General features: G+C 40.2%; 1 protein-coding gene across 1 annotated transcript; it reads left to right on the top strand.

The window, feature by feature from the left end:
* Window positions 1-9,799: 9,799 nt before the first annotated feature.
* Window positions 9,800-10,729, top strand: LOC112663100 (olfactory receptor 4B1-like). The gene has a single exon (XM_025451688.3). It carries the CDS (start codon window positions 9,800-9,802, stop codon window positions 10,727-10,729), a length of 930 nt encoding a protein of 309 aa, XP_025307473.1.
* Window positions 10,730-14,745: the final 4,016 nt, after the last annotated feature.

Below are 14,745 nucleotides of genomic sequence, written 5' to 3'. Positions count from 1 at the left end.
AGGGCCTTGACAGACCTGTTGATGACTACTTTTAGATCTTATCTCTTATGAGTCAGCTCTTTTAACTGTATTACAATTATGGTTGTTTTTAATACATTTTTTTAAACTTTTAAACTAGACTTGTAATTGACTTATGTACCATAATCATGATATTCAAGAATCTGACTTTGACTATGTTTATTTTTATCAAGGATCTTTACATAGTCATATGTTTTTACCATGTTAATTAGTATCCTTTTCTTTTTAGTTTATTGAATGCTCTTTAGCATTTCTCAAAAGACATCTCTAGCAGTGACGAATTCCTTCAATCCTTTCATTTGGGAAAGTCTGTCTCCTTTATTTCTGAAGAACAGTTTTGCTGGGTATTCTTGGTTGACAGTTTTGTTTTTTTAACATTTGGAATATCCTGGTCAGGTGTGACTTCAGGCTGTGCTCTGCAGTTGGAAGGTGCCACCAACTATGCTCTGTTTTTAGGCTGGGTTGTAGGCTACTCTCTGAATTTGGGTGGGGCTAGAGACTGTGCTCCATGGTCATGTGAAGATAGTGTCTGGTTGGGTAGGCATGCAGGCTGTGATCTGTGATTGGGCTGGTTCCCTGCCTGGTTGAGGACACAGGCTGTGTTTAGCAGTCAGGTAGGCCTTTATGTTAGACTCTGTTCCTGGGTGGGGTTGTAGGTTGAGCTCTATGGTTATGTGGTACTATAGGTTGGGCTCTGAGGCTGCTCAGGGTTACTGATCAGGTTCCCTGGTTATGCATGGCCAGATGCTATACTCACTAACTGGGCGAGGCTGCTGGCGTGGCTCCCTGCTTGGGCAGGCCATAGGATGTGCTCATGGCTGATAGGTCTCTATGCTTATGCTTCCTGGAGGAGTGGGACTGGAGACTGTGCTCAATAGTTGGGCACAACTATGAATTTGTTCCTTTGCCCTCTGGAGTTTGTGCTCCACCACTGCTGGGTGTCTATGGCCTTGCATCCCAGAAGGATTGGTGGAGACTGTGCTGTGCAATTGAGTAGCGCTGGGAATTTGCTCAGCTACCCAGGTAGGGTCATAGAGTCATAGAATGGGCTCTATAGTTGGTTGGCCCATTGACTATGGATTTGAATTAGGCAGAATTGCCAACTGAACTTCCTGGTCAAGCAGAGATGCTGGCTGAGATCTCTGTTCTGTGGCTACCAAAACTTGGTCCTCTAATATCTGAACACCAGGTGCTGTAAGCCCCACCCAACCCTCCCTGTCTCTATATCATCTCCAGTAGTTGAGCTCTGTAGGTTCCACACAGTGTTCTCCATGAGTTGAGATCCAAGTGGGCTTCCTGAGAAGCATATCAGAATACTTCAGAAGCTTCATGTCTATCTTAGGTTATCTTTTTCCTGCTGGAGAAGCTGTAGGCCCAGGGGGCCCCTCTTGGTGCAGCTGTACTGGCCTGAGAGGGAGGCGATGCAATTAAGGTTAAAATGCTCATCTTACCTTGCTAAGACAGTACTTCCTGGCCTCTGTTGTTGTTGTTGGTGGGTGCTTCAACTTTACCTCTGGGTTCTGGGATTTACAAAATGGTGTTAGGTGTATGGATAGTTGCCAGCTGGTCTTTTTGTGAGGGGGACTGAGGTTGGGAATAAACTGTGTCACCATCTTGATGAAATCTACTGAGAATTTTGAAAGACAACTGTTGGAGGAGGTCATTGAGGATGTGACTGCTGGTTGGTCAGAGAGCTGGACCCCATCAGTTGGAAGATGTTCCCCACTTCCCTGTCCTGGGAGTGTGTGCTCCACATGCCTTCCCTGGGCTAGAAGCTGCCCAAGGACACAGCCTTGAAGGAGCAATATGGTGTGGAGGCCATCTGGACAGTATATGTGACTGAACCCAGTAAAGGATTTCTATATAAACTTTTAAGAGTTGGCAAGTGGTTGCAGAGATCTTGTATTGTAATTGTCCAAGACAAGCGGTGTATGGACATTCTCTTGCTTATTAAAACTGCTACCTACCAATCTGGAGTGGTCTGTCTCTTTCTAAGGTTTCCCCCTGCCCTCTGTGTATAAGGACTGGTCTCAGATTTCACCTGGGAAGCTCCTGAGGTTGTGTACCAACAGCAACTTCATGTAAAATGTCCCAAACAGAATTCTTATTATTCCCTGCTATTCTGACTCTCCCGCAGCCCTTCCCAGCTCAGTAAATGGCAACTCTGGCCTGATTGATGAAGTCTAAAACCTTGGAGGTATCCTCAATTTCTCTTTCTTTATCCTCTCAATCTAAACATCAGCAAATCTCATTTTATCTTCAAAATATAACCAAAATCTTAAAAAATAATATATATATCCCAAATCTGACCAATTCTTAAAACCTTCACTGCTACTGTCCTGGCCTAAGACACAAGCATCTCTTGACTGAATTATTGTGATGTTCATCTAACTGGTTTTCTTACATTTCTCATTCTATTCCTTTCTTCTCAAGATAGCAGACAGAGATCTTGGTAAGCGATGGCCTTTGCTTACTACTGTAATAATATAATGTCCATCAGCATTCCCTATCATTTTATTTTATTTTTTTAAGGATTTATTTATTTATTTATTTACTCACTTACTTATGATAGAGAGAGAGAGAGAGAGGGAGAGAGAGAGAGGCAAAGACACAGGAGGAGGGAGAAGCAGGCTCCATGCCAGGAGCCCGATGTGGGACTCGATCCTGGGACTCCAGGATTGCGCCCTGGGCCAAAGGCAGGTGCCAAACTGCTGAGCCACCCAGGGATCCCCCCATTCCCTATTACTTTATTTTTCTTTCTGCAAATCAACTTCTATTTATTGTCTGTCTGTAACTCCATTATGTCCTGGTAGGGATATGAAGGATTTAACCTTCACGAGACTAAGGACTTTGTATTTTTTACTTCCACATCTCTTGTACCTGGAATAGTGCTTGGCTACATTCTATGGGCTAAGGACCTAGTACTATTTGTTGAATGAAAGTATGAATGGATGGATGGATGGATGGATGGATGGATGAGGGAATTTCCTTTCTAAGGGAATTCCCACAGATTATATTGTTATTACCACTATCATTATTGAAGGAGAGGGTGAGGCACTGGGGACTGTAAGTGACTTGTACATGAGTCCATGAATGTTAGAGTGGGAGGGTACAATGGAGATAATCCAGCTCTGTTCTGTTATTTTATATAGAAGCAGAGTCAGGGGAGAACGATAAGTGAAGAGGTGAATGACGTGCTCAAGTTAGGTAGGTAATCAGTTATGATCAGAGCTAGTGCCCAGCTGTCCTGGCCCTTGCTTTCCTCTCTATTTTTTCTCCTTTCCATTCTTAGTAGTTCAGTCTGGAAACAAGTTCCCTTTATGTCCTTCCTTCAACTTTCTTCTCTTACTACTTCATTATTGGGTGTCAGAACTTTACAGAAATTTCACTAAACTAATTAATTGAAGCAGATTTTAAACCTTTCCTAAGTCATAGTTTCTTTGGCAATGTTTCACCCAAGAGAAAATAAATTCCATGGGGAAGTTGTTCCCTTGATTATAGTGTGTGGCTTAATTTATTTTAAAGAATAAAAAGATCTAAGTATTTATTCAGAACTCTTGGACTCTCAGTGGGTAGGTACATTTTCTACATCAAACTCAGGATCTTAAATTGTTTGAATTGGCTAACTTCTTGGGGTATTTATTTATTTTTTAGATATATAAATTCAGATATAATTTGAATTCAGTCCTTCAGCTCAGACCCGGATCCTCTGAACTTTCCTCTTTTGTGATTCTTCTTAGACACCACCTATTTGTTTTTGAAAAGCCCCTAGGAACATGGTATTTTGTTCTTGGGGACAAGATCTGATTCTTGGAAGGCAGCTATGTTCACCACTATATCACCAATGCTGCACAGTGAGATCTGATTCTTGAATCACAGTAGCAACAATCACTTAGTGTCTTCAGCAGTTAGCTTAGTATCGTTTAAAGAACACTGATTTCTAAGTTAGTAGCCTGGCAAATATCTAGTGTGTGGCTTTGGGGGAACAGTGAACATCTCTCAGCCTCTGTCATCTCATCTGTAAGTAGAGGAAGTTAGAGTAAAAGGTCTCTGAATATTTTCAGCACCATTCTCTGAGGGGCTTAGCTGAGTGTGACCTGGACTGTGCTCATTGGGTCCTTCAGTGAAAAATCAGCTGGGTGGGGAATAGTAGCCAAAACACCTTCCTTGTCCAGGGACCAGGATTCCCAGAGAGGAATCCAATGCTCCATCCTTTCCTAGTTTCTCCAACCAGATCATCACCTTGAAAATGATCTATTCCAATGGAGACTGCGTTCATGCTGAATTGGAGGCACTTGAGTACATTTAAGATCCATCTGATCCATTTCCTTCTTTCAAGGCAAAATGAAGCCACACCAGACTTTCTGACTTCAAGGGCGGTGATATGCCTGGAAACAAGGTGCAAATTCTCTAAGTAGCCACTGGATACTTGGCAAGTCAGTTCCTCTCTTTAAGCCATAAGTGTTCATTTGTAAATGAGGTGGTTTGCTTTGAGTATACACACATACACACACACACATATATTTGGGGGGTAATAAATTCCATTTACTTATTTATTTTTATTGTGGTAAAATTATACAAAACATAAAATTTGGTAGTTTTATTTATTTTTTAAATATATTTTTTAGCAATTTTATTTATCTATGAGAGACACGGGGAGAGAGAGAGAGGCAGAGACACAGGCAGAGGGAGAAGCAGGCTCCATGCAGGTAGCCTGACGTGGGACTCGATCCTGGGCCTCCAGGTTCACACTCCAGGCTGCAGGTGGCACTAAACCGCTGCACCACCAGGACTGCCCAAAATTTGGTAGTTTTAAAGTCCCTTTACAATTTTGGGATTCTGTGAGGTACCATTTGGGAATGATGAAGTGGGAGTGTGTGATTGGATGGAGGTTTTACTAGGTCATCTGAGGTCAGTCACATTGGCACATCAAGTCTGTCTTCCATTTACCTCTGGCTGTTGTCTGCATTCTATTGTTCTGCTCTAGTCCAGAGTCCAGCAGGTCACCTAATGTAGAATCTGCATGCTCATGTGCCGATTGAGGCATTTCATTGTTCATCACATTTTTTTCCATGTCTCTCAGTGAGGCAGAATTGTGGGGAGGGAGGAGGTATTCTTACAAGCTCTGTGGGAGAGATGGGAATGCCCGGTGGTAGGTAACAGAGAGAGGAATAAATGCAGAAAAGACAGAAAATAGGAAAGGAACAAGTGGTTTTCATAGAAGAAGGCTATCAGTTACTCCTTATCTTAAGGTTTAAGGCTGGAAAAACTGGATCCTCCTAGAAGATTCCTTTCTTATCTCTGAGTGACCTCTCAGATTGGTTCTAGGATACTTTCCTTAATTTCCCTAGTGGATCATAAAAATATGGAGTTCTTGCATTTATAACAAATATTTGTTTGTCATCAGACTCACAGATATGAGAATGATCTGGTGGTTGCCAGAAGGGAAAGAGTTGGAGGACTTGGTGAAAATAAGTTAAGGAGAGTAAAAGGTACAAACTTCTAGTTATAAAATAAAAAGATATGGGTATGCAGTGTACAGCACGGGGAATATAGTTAATAGTATATGTATGGTGACAGTGGTAGCTAGATTTATCATGGTAATCCCTTTGTAATATACACAAATGGTAAATCTCTGTGTTAGACACCTGAAACTAATACTGTATGTCAGCTATATCTCAATTAAAAAGAAGTATTTGTCAGAGAATAAATATACCTTGGACTTCTAACAGATTGACATATTTAATTTTTAACTATCACTTATGTGTTATGTATTTAAAGAGTGTACAAGTCAGTGGTTAAAAAGCACAGGATCTGAGTTAGATTGCTTGGATTGAAATCCTGACTCCACTGCTGTGTGACTTTAGGACAGTTCATTCACTTGATAACTGTGCTTATTTTTCCTCCTATGTCAAAAGGTGACAATAATAAAATCTATATCACAGGTTTCTTTAAAAATTGCATAAATTAATGTATATGGAGCTCTTATAAAATATGTGGCACTTGGTACTGTTGGAATACCAGCCATTATTATTAACCAAAATGTAACTAATAATACAGATTTAAGAAATATATTAAGAGATAATTTTGAATGCTAGGATAATATATTTCTTAGTAGAAGATATAGTTCCAGAGCTACAACTATAGTGAATCTATAAATTGCTAAAAAAAGAAGTATGACAAGTTACTGTAAGAACACAGAGCAAGGGATACGTTCTTCTTGCAATTAGAAAGAAGGAACACTAAACACATAGAAGGGAGAAAGGACATCTTTGGTTTGGGAATAGCTGTAAACAGTCATTTGGAAATGACAATAAGGGTACAAAGGTAAGTAATGGTCAGTTCAAGAAGGACTTGGAGTCCATACCAAGAATATTGGAATTTATGCTATGGGCATTGGGGAGGTGTTGGTAGATTTTTAGGATAGTGGTATGATTTGATAGACATTTAAGGAAAATAACCAACGTATTTTCCAATGCTCAGGAAGGAGAAGATTCAGATGAATTGGAGTATGAAAGGCAAGCTTTGCTGAACACACAAGACTGGAACTGGGTTGTAAGGTGGATAGGGTTGGAAGAATAAGGAGAGGGCATTTCTGGCAAAGGGAGGCTCCATGTGGGAATGAGCAGGGTGGGCTCTGGGATGGGGAGAGGACATGAACAGAGATGATTTGAAGTTTAGTGGGTAAGAGGGTGACTGCTGAGGTGGGTCAGTCTGTGGAATTCTTTAGAAGTGAGTCTGAGGAATTCAGGTTTCCCCTGGCTATTCCTACTCAGGGGAAGATCTGAGGAAAGAAGGGTCTAGGACACAATTTTCTGGCTTCTGTGTGTGGGATGGATGGGAGTGAGCACCTGGAGACAAGAGGCATTGGTAGTTTGGGCATCTGCTGACAGCATGTGAGAAGGGGTGGCAAGAAGAATGGAGAGAAATGGCAGGGGGTTGGTGGGGGATGGTTTAATGAGAAATTCATGGGGTGTGGTGCTGACTGGCGCAGACATCAGGTGGAAGCATGGATCAAATGTGATACAGCTGGGCAGCTTGGAGAGTGAGGATGTCATCAGAGTATCTTCCAAGTCACAATTCCCTCTAGGTCTCCTTTCCCCCCATAGCTTAGTCTCATCAGCTGCAACCCTAACCTCTGTCCAAATGCTTTCCTTGGGCTCACAAGTGAGGATGTGGTGAAAGGTGATTCTCTAGGAGTCTTCACAATCTTGTCTTCTAGTCATTCATTCACTTGATGTTCCAAGATGTGCTGAGGTGGTGTTAGATATTCCTAATGATTCTGGGTGCTTGGTGCCCACAGCATTGCTCCTATTGGCCAGAGCCTTGCACTGATGAACTTACACAATACTGCTTGTGCTTAGAATGGGTACCAGTGTAATTTCTTTGCTGTGCTTCTATTCCTGGAACCTAGCTCTTGGAGGGGCAGTTTCTTTTTGTTTTGGTGCATAGCTGATCTCTCCCTACCCTTTTTCCCCATACAGACGACCTTTATAATAATTATATAATTATATAAATTGCAAAGAAAAATTCTTTTGGATTTGATTGAAGTTGCATAAGTTTGTAGATAAATTTAGAGAGAGTCAAGATCTTTATGTGGATTTTTATTGTTTAAACATGAGTTTATAAAAATTACTTTTGGTGGATACAGTTTTTCTTTTATATATGAATTTTTTGGTGTTCCCTTAGTAGTTTTATGGTTTTCTCTGCATAATTACATGGCTATTGTGAAGGAAATATTTTTCAGTTGTGTTTTCTAACTAGTAATTGTATTTTGAACTTTCTTACTATTGCTATGGTTTTCAATTTTATTTATTTTTTCCTAGGTTCAAATCTTAGGAGGTTTTGTTTCCAAGAAACAGAAAACCATCAAACTAGTTTAAGCAAAGAGGAGAATTTATTTGAGGAATAAAGGACGTTCTGTGGTATCCAAGTATAGAAGGGACTGAATCAGAGATTGAAAGTCAAGAATCTAAGTGAAATAAGTCAATTGGAGAAAGACAATCCCATGGGTTTCATTGATATGTGGAATATAAGAGATGGTACAATGGACCATAAGGGAAGGGGAAACTGAATGGGAAAAAAATCAGAGAGGAAGACAAACCATGAGAGACTCTTAATTCTGGGAAACAAACAGGGTTGCTGAAGGGGTGGTGGTGGGTAGGTTAACTGGATGACGGGCATTAAGGAGGGCACATGATATAATGAGCACTGGGTGCTATATGCAACTGATGAATTGTTGAAAACTACATCTTTGGCAAATTGAATTAAGTAAAAAAAAAAAAAAAAAAAGTCAAAGATCAAGGATACTCTGCATCTCTGAAATACCATGGTCTTTTTTTCTAATATTGCTCTTAAATACTAGTTTTCCAATGTTTTTCAGGTCAATGACTCAATTTAATGTTAAACATTTTTTCTTTGATAAAAATCAGACCTATTTAATATTTACAATTTGATGTTCCAATAAACATAATGAAATGATTACTAGAGTTAAGCTAATTAACATATTCATCTCATATAGTTACTTTTTTTCTTTTTTTTTTTTGAGGAGAACTCCTGTATCTTCTCTCTTAGGAAATTTCACACTTCAGCACGTATCCTTACTGATGATTTCTGACACACACTGCTTTCTTTCCATCTGTCTATGACCTTTGTTTTTTCTGTTGACTGTTTCTTGCTGTTCAGATATATTTTTACTTTCATAAAAGAGCATTTCTTGAAAATTTCAAAGATAAAGGGAAATGCAATGAAGATAAATTTTATAGTGGAGTCAAGATGTTCATATTATTTCTTCCTTATTTCTCATGGCTCAAATGTGGTAAAAAAATTCTGAAGATGGCACTTTAATCTAGAAAATATTGTTTTGTGTCCTAGGAGATTGTTAGCATGAATGTTGTCTTGTGGATAGTCTGTGCACCCTTATGGATAGTCTTAAGGGAAGAAGGGTGTATAGATATAGACTAAGAAGTTCTCAGTAATGATCTGTTCAGGGGATAACTTTTGTTATGATCTACTTGGCTGCTGACTACCAACCTGGAACCAGAGTGCCAGGCTGGCCAGCCATAATGATGCTCTAGGAGGATGAGCTCTCTGAGTTAAGGATCTTTCAGTTTGGTTAGTGGGGTAAAAGATAGGAAAGTAGTAGTGAAATGGAGACAAACTAGTAAGCTGAATTCTCTCCAGAGGATTAGAACACCTGTCGTTCGAACATGGTTATTGATGCCTGTGAAATGGTGGAGAATCTGACCTGAGTTGAAGACTGGTATAACTGAGTGAACAGAACTATGCTCAGGACCTTTTGGAAAGGGAAATATTATCAGTGAGAAGATGTCTCCCAAGGCAGAGAAGAAGGAAATGAGGAATTTAGGAGCACAAGTATGTCATGAGGATTCCCCAATAGAAGAGAAATGCAATGAAGAGGGTAAAAGAGTAGGCTATGAACCTGAATGGCTCCTCAAATTCAAATCATCTGGTAAATTCGAAAGAATCCTTGCTGAAGTTAGAAAGCCTGGCTCTGAGGCCCAGAATTCATCACTTTCTGCGTGATCCTGGGTAAATAATCATCTCCCTGAGCCTTAATTTTCTAATATACAAATTGTTAGATTGCTAATAGTTAATGCTGAATAAGTACATACGGGCTAAATTAATGAATTGGTGATTAATATATCATAATGCAGGTTACATTGTCTAATTTGTTATAAATGAGGTGAATTGGTTACAACAATGTTTGTTTTATTGCAGATCTCTCATGACCTGTGTCCAGAACACCTGATTGGATCCCATGGCGAATACAAATAACGTGACTGAGTTAATTATCATTGGTCTTTTCCAGGATCCAGAGGTGCAGAGAGTGTGTTTTGTGATATTTCTTCTCGTGTACCTGGCCACGGTGGTGGGCAATGGCCTCATTGTCCTGACAGTCAATGTCAGTAAGAGTTTGCATTCCCCCATGTACTTTTTCCTCAGCTACCTGTCCCTGGTGGAGATCACGTACTCTTCTACTGTTGTCCCTAAATTCATCACAGACTTACTTGCCAAGATTAAAACCATTTCCCTGGAGGGCTGTGTAGCTCAGATATTCTTCTTCCACTTCTTTGGAGTCACTGAGATCTTCCTGCTTACGGTAATGGCCTATGACCGCTATGTGGCCATCTGCAAACCCCTTCACTACACAACCATCATGAGCCGGTCTGTGTGTCGCCTTCTGGTGGCTGGTTCCTGGATTGGTGGCTTTTTTCACTCCATGGTTCAGATTATTATTACACTCCAGTTGTCTTTCTGTGGTCCCAATGTAATTGACCACTACTTCTGTGACCTCCATCCCTTATTCAAGCTTGCCTGCACTGACACTTCTGTGGAGGGGGTTATTGTGTTGGCCAACAGTGGGTTATTTTCTATCTTTTCCTTCCTCCTCCTAGTGTCCTCCTATATTGTCATCCTGTTCAACTTGAGGAACCATTCTGCAGAGGGGAGGCGCAAAGCCCTCTCCACCTGTGCCTCTCATATCATGGTGGTCCTTTTGTTCTTTGGACCTGCCATCTTTCTCTACATGCGACCTCCGTCCACCTTCACTGAGGACAAACTGGTGGCCGTGTTCTACACGGTTGTCACTCCCATGCTGAACCCCATCATCTACACACTCAGAAATGCAGAGGTGAAAAATGCCATGAGGAAGCTGTGGGGGAAGAAAGTGAACTCTGGGATGGGATAAAAATGAAAACATACAAGAAATTATCATGTATAGGGTGGCCAAATAAGCATTCTGATTTTAATCAACTGTGAGGAATTGAGGACAACATAACTTGTTTGTATTTTGCTTTTGTATTTAGATGAGCCCCTGTATTCCATTGTACTAATTATAGCTGCATGGATTCATTGATGTCTGTATTTTGGAGAATGTTTTGGAGAAGAGCTGCATCTTCTCTTCTTCAGTTTCCCAGAGTGCAAAATGCACAGCCTTCAGGGAAGGACCACCTAGATTGGAATTCCTGCCCTATCACCTTCTACCTGTGCAACCTTGGGTTTATCCACTTTGCCTCTTGGTGTTAGTGTGCCATGCTGTGTAGAAAGTCTGTGGCATATGGATACGGAAGTTTGTGTTTGCTTTGTCCTTTTCTTCCAATGTTGTGTGGTCTTATGGGAGTCCCGGGAAGGCTTTAATACTTCATTTGGTACCCCTATCCTATGAACTTGATTCTAATGCCTGAAATTCCACAGTAGGATCTTTATTTCATAGGCATTGGATATTATTAGAATGGAAATATCTCTTGGATGTGAAACACAATGGAACTATTATTAACCATTAGTTTGGATGATTTTAGAAGACCTTTTTCTTTCTAGACAGTTGCTATCTGGGCACTGAGGTATTGCTTAAACCATATCTAGCTCATTGCCTATTTTTTTTTTTTATTGGTGTTCAATTTACTAACATACAGAATAACACCCAGTGCCCGTCACCCATTCACTCCCACCCCCCGCCCTCCTCCCCTTCTACCACCCCTAGTTCGTTTCCCAGAGTTAGCAGTCTTTACGTTCTGTCTCCCTTTCTGATATTTCCCACCCATTTCTTCTCCCTTCCCTTATTTTCCCTTTCACTATTATTTATATTCCCCAAATGAATGAGAACATATAATGTTTGTCCTTCTCCGACTGACTTACTTCACTCAGCATAATACCCTCCAGTCATTGCCTATTTTTATATGACCTACAAACTAACATGATTTTTATACTTAAAAAATCAAAGTAGAATAATATTTGTTGATACATGAAAGTTATGTGAATGTAAAATTTTAGTGTCCATAAATAGGTTATTGGACTACAGTCATGCTAATTACTTTACTTTTCTCTATGATAGCTTTTGTGGTATAGCATGGTTGACGGAGACTGTACAGTCTACAAAGCCTAAAATATTTACTATGTCACTGTTTTCAGAACCTCTGGCTTAAGTCAGATGACATTTATTGTTGACTCAACAAAAAGTTTGGAGACCAGTGGTTGGTTCTAGGGTTGTTTTAATTCTGTGATACCAGAGCACCTCGTTTGTGCATCTTCAGTTCTTTTTTTTTTTTTAAGATTTTATTTATTTATTTATTCATGAGAGACACAGAGAGGCAAAGACACAGGCAGAAGCAGGCACCCCGCGGGGAGCTTGATGCAGGACTTGATCCCAGGACCCCAGGATCAGGACCTGAGCTAAAAGCAGATGCTCAACCACTGAGCTACCCAGGTGCCCCTTGTGCATCTTCAGTTCTCTTGGCTCCCCCTCATGGCTGCATGATGGCTACAGCATGTCTAGGTATTATATGCTCACGTGAGGGGAAGGAGGAACTCTTTTTTATTTAGGAAATATTTCCTAGAGACTTCTCAGAACAATTCTTATTTTTTCCTTATTGACCAGAACAGAAAATTTTCTTATTTCTTACTGCATGTCCATGTGTAGCTGCAAAGGAGGCCAGGATAGTGAATAGTGGTAAAGAGAAATGGGATTATGTTGTCAGTTTAGATTAGTCACTACAGTTCTCCTGGGCTGCTTAAGCGAGGTCAGGCTTGTCATTAGAAGAAATGTCTGCCACGGGGAGTGTTGGTAGATGGGATATCTTGGAAGGTGGTGCACCTGGACATAGTGGCAAGGATTTGAATTGGTGCCAGAGTGACTGAAATCCAGCTCAACCTCAGGCAGGTGACTGATCACTCTCTGTAATCTGGTTTCCTTGGCATGGACACTTGGCCCAAGTGCAATAAACCTTTTCCATAATGTCCCAGTTTTCCCATAAGTGCATCTGCTCATTTTCCTCTAGAGAATAAGGGAATGAGGTCCTGCGATATGAGTGCTTGAGGGTTGTGAATAGAAACCAAACCATCCTGCAATTTCCGAAAGTGGGGAGAAGGTCTTATTTACATATATACATCCCTGCACCCAGAGTTCTGGGCCAATTCACTGCAAATAAAGTCACCAAGCAGCAGATTTGCCAATTTTTAGTAAATTTGCTAATTAGCAATTTTCTAATTCCCCAAGCAGTAATTTGCTATCACCGAAGTTTTGATTTTTCAGAAACATATTTCTATTAGGCCTTTGTAAAATTCATTGCACTTATGCTGAAGCCTGCAATGAGCAATATCTTTGGGGAGAATTTTTGTACGTTTTGAATTTCAGCTTTTTGGATATCATAAATATCAAGCATTTTATGTATGTTGGTTTCTCTCTTCCAATTGAATTTTTAGTCTAGTCAACTGACTTTGCTGTATCACTTCATTTTTAGATTTACCTTCTTGAGAAAGGGACGTAGGTAGAGGGAGCAGATGGGGAATTGTGTCTGGGCATGTTTTCCCGTGTGTTAGCCAAGCCTTCCTGTTTCAGGTTGAATTATCCACCCCCAGTGGTTTACTCCTTGGGTCTAGGCCCTTCTCAATGTGACTTTGAAGTTCTTTCCACTACACATGGAATATACTTCTCTATCCCTTGACTTTGGCCTCAGCCATATGACTTGTTCTGGCTAATAGAATGTTATGGAAATGACAGTGTGTCAGAGCCTAAATCTTAAGGGACCTCATGTATTGTTTGCCTCTTGTGTCCTTGTCACCATTACGAGATGCTGGGGAAGAGCTGCTCCACAGCCTGGGCTGCAGAGTGCCACTCATGGAGCAGAAGAACTTCACCTGACTCACCCAATTGCAGCCAGAGGCAGAGCTGCCCCAGCTAACCTGCAGACACACTGCACTGATGTGAGAATAAATACTTATTGTTGCACACTATTGAGGACTTGTGGTTATTTGGTCTCAGCACAAACTCATTAGAGGTGAATGGCAAATACATATATCAAAGAAGAGCAGAAAAGTCATGCTTACTTCACATTCTTTATTTTGTTGAACATGGGCATTGACATATCCTTCCCTGCTGTCTTGAAGGTTTTACTTGAGATGAACAGTTTGGAAATAGGGTCTGAATCTTTTTGCCAGTTTGGTATATCTCAATTTCTCTCTCATGCTTTATGGATTTGTAGATCTAGATTCACCGAATGTTGATTTTCTGTGTGTTTTACAACTTAGATTTTCTAAGGCTTCTTATTGAATAGTAAAAGCAGTAGAATAGATCAGAAATGGAAGTTGTCTTTGATAAATTAGTAGTTCAGTGAATCGGTCACTTGCCTAATACCTAACTAAATCTTTGAATTGGTTAATTCTCTGAATTTACTGTTGGTAATTCAGTTATTGGCAAACTTCTATTTGGTGGAAAGATTCAAGGAGAAGTACTCTGCTTTAGTACCTAGTGTGTTGAGTGTCAGAGGCTAAGCACTCAGTAACTACTGAATTGATAAAAGATATTAAAATGGGACAACATTATCTATCTTTATCCTTTGGGAAAGGCTTGAGCTAGATGTGAGCTAATTGGGAGCTAGAAGAGCTCTTTCTTATGAATTACTTTTAGTTGCATTATAGAAGTGATGTTAATCTATTACCTTGCAATGAAAATATAACAACTTTTCAAATGCATGAAAATGCCCCGAAGCTATATTTAGGGTTATGAGTAGAGTGATTGTTGTATTTGTATTACATCTTATGTATATTTCATAGCCCTTTCACATCGATTATTTCAATTTCATTGGAGTCTCATAGCAATCCTGTGAGGTCCATGAAATCTGAGTCATTCCCAATGTGCAATTTGGAGTTTGAAACATCATTTAGATTAGGATTTGTCTACAGGGGATGGAATCTAAAACAAGATAGAAG

Source organism: Canis lupus, chromosome 18, assembly GCF_003254725.2.
Source record: "Canis lupus dingo isolate Sandy chromosome 18, ASM325472v2, whole genome shotgun sequence".
NCBI classification, from domain to species: domain Eukaryota; kingdom Metazoa; phylum Chordata; class Mammalia; order Carnivora; family Canidae; genus Canis; species Canis lupus.
The sequence above is the reverse complement of the archived record's forward strand: the minus strand, read 5'-3'. Positions and strand labels throughout refer to the sequence as shown.

Coding starts and splice junctions, on each gene's coding strand:
- LOC112663100 (XM_025451688.3), top strand. CDS start 9,800: ATGGCGAATACAAATAACGTGACTGAGTTAATTATCATTGGTCTTTTC.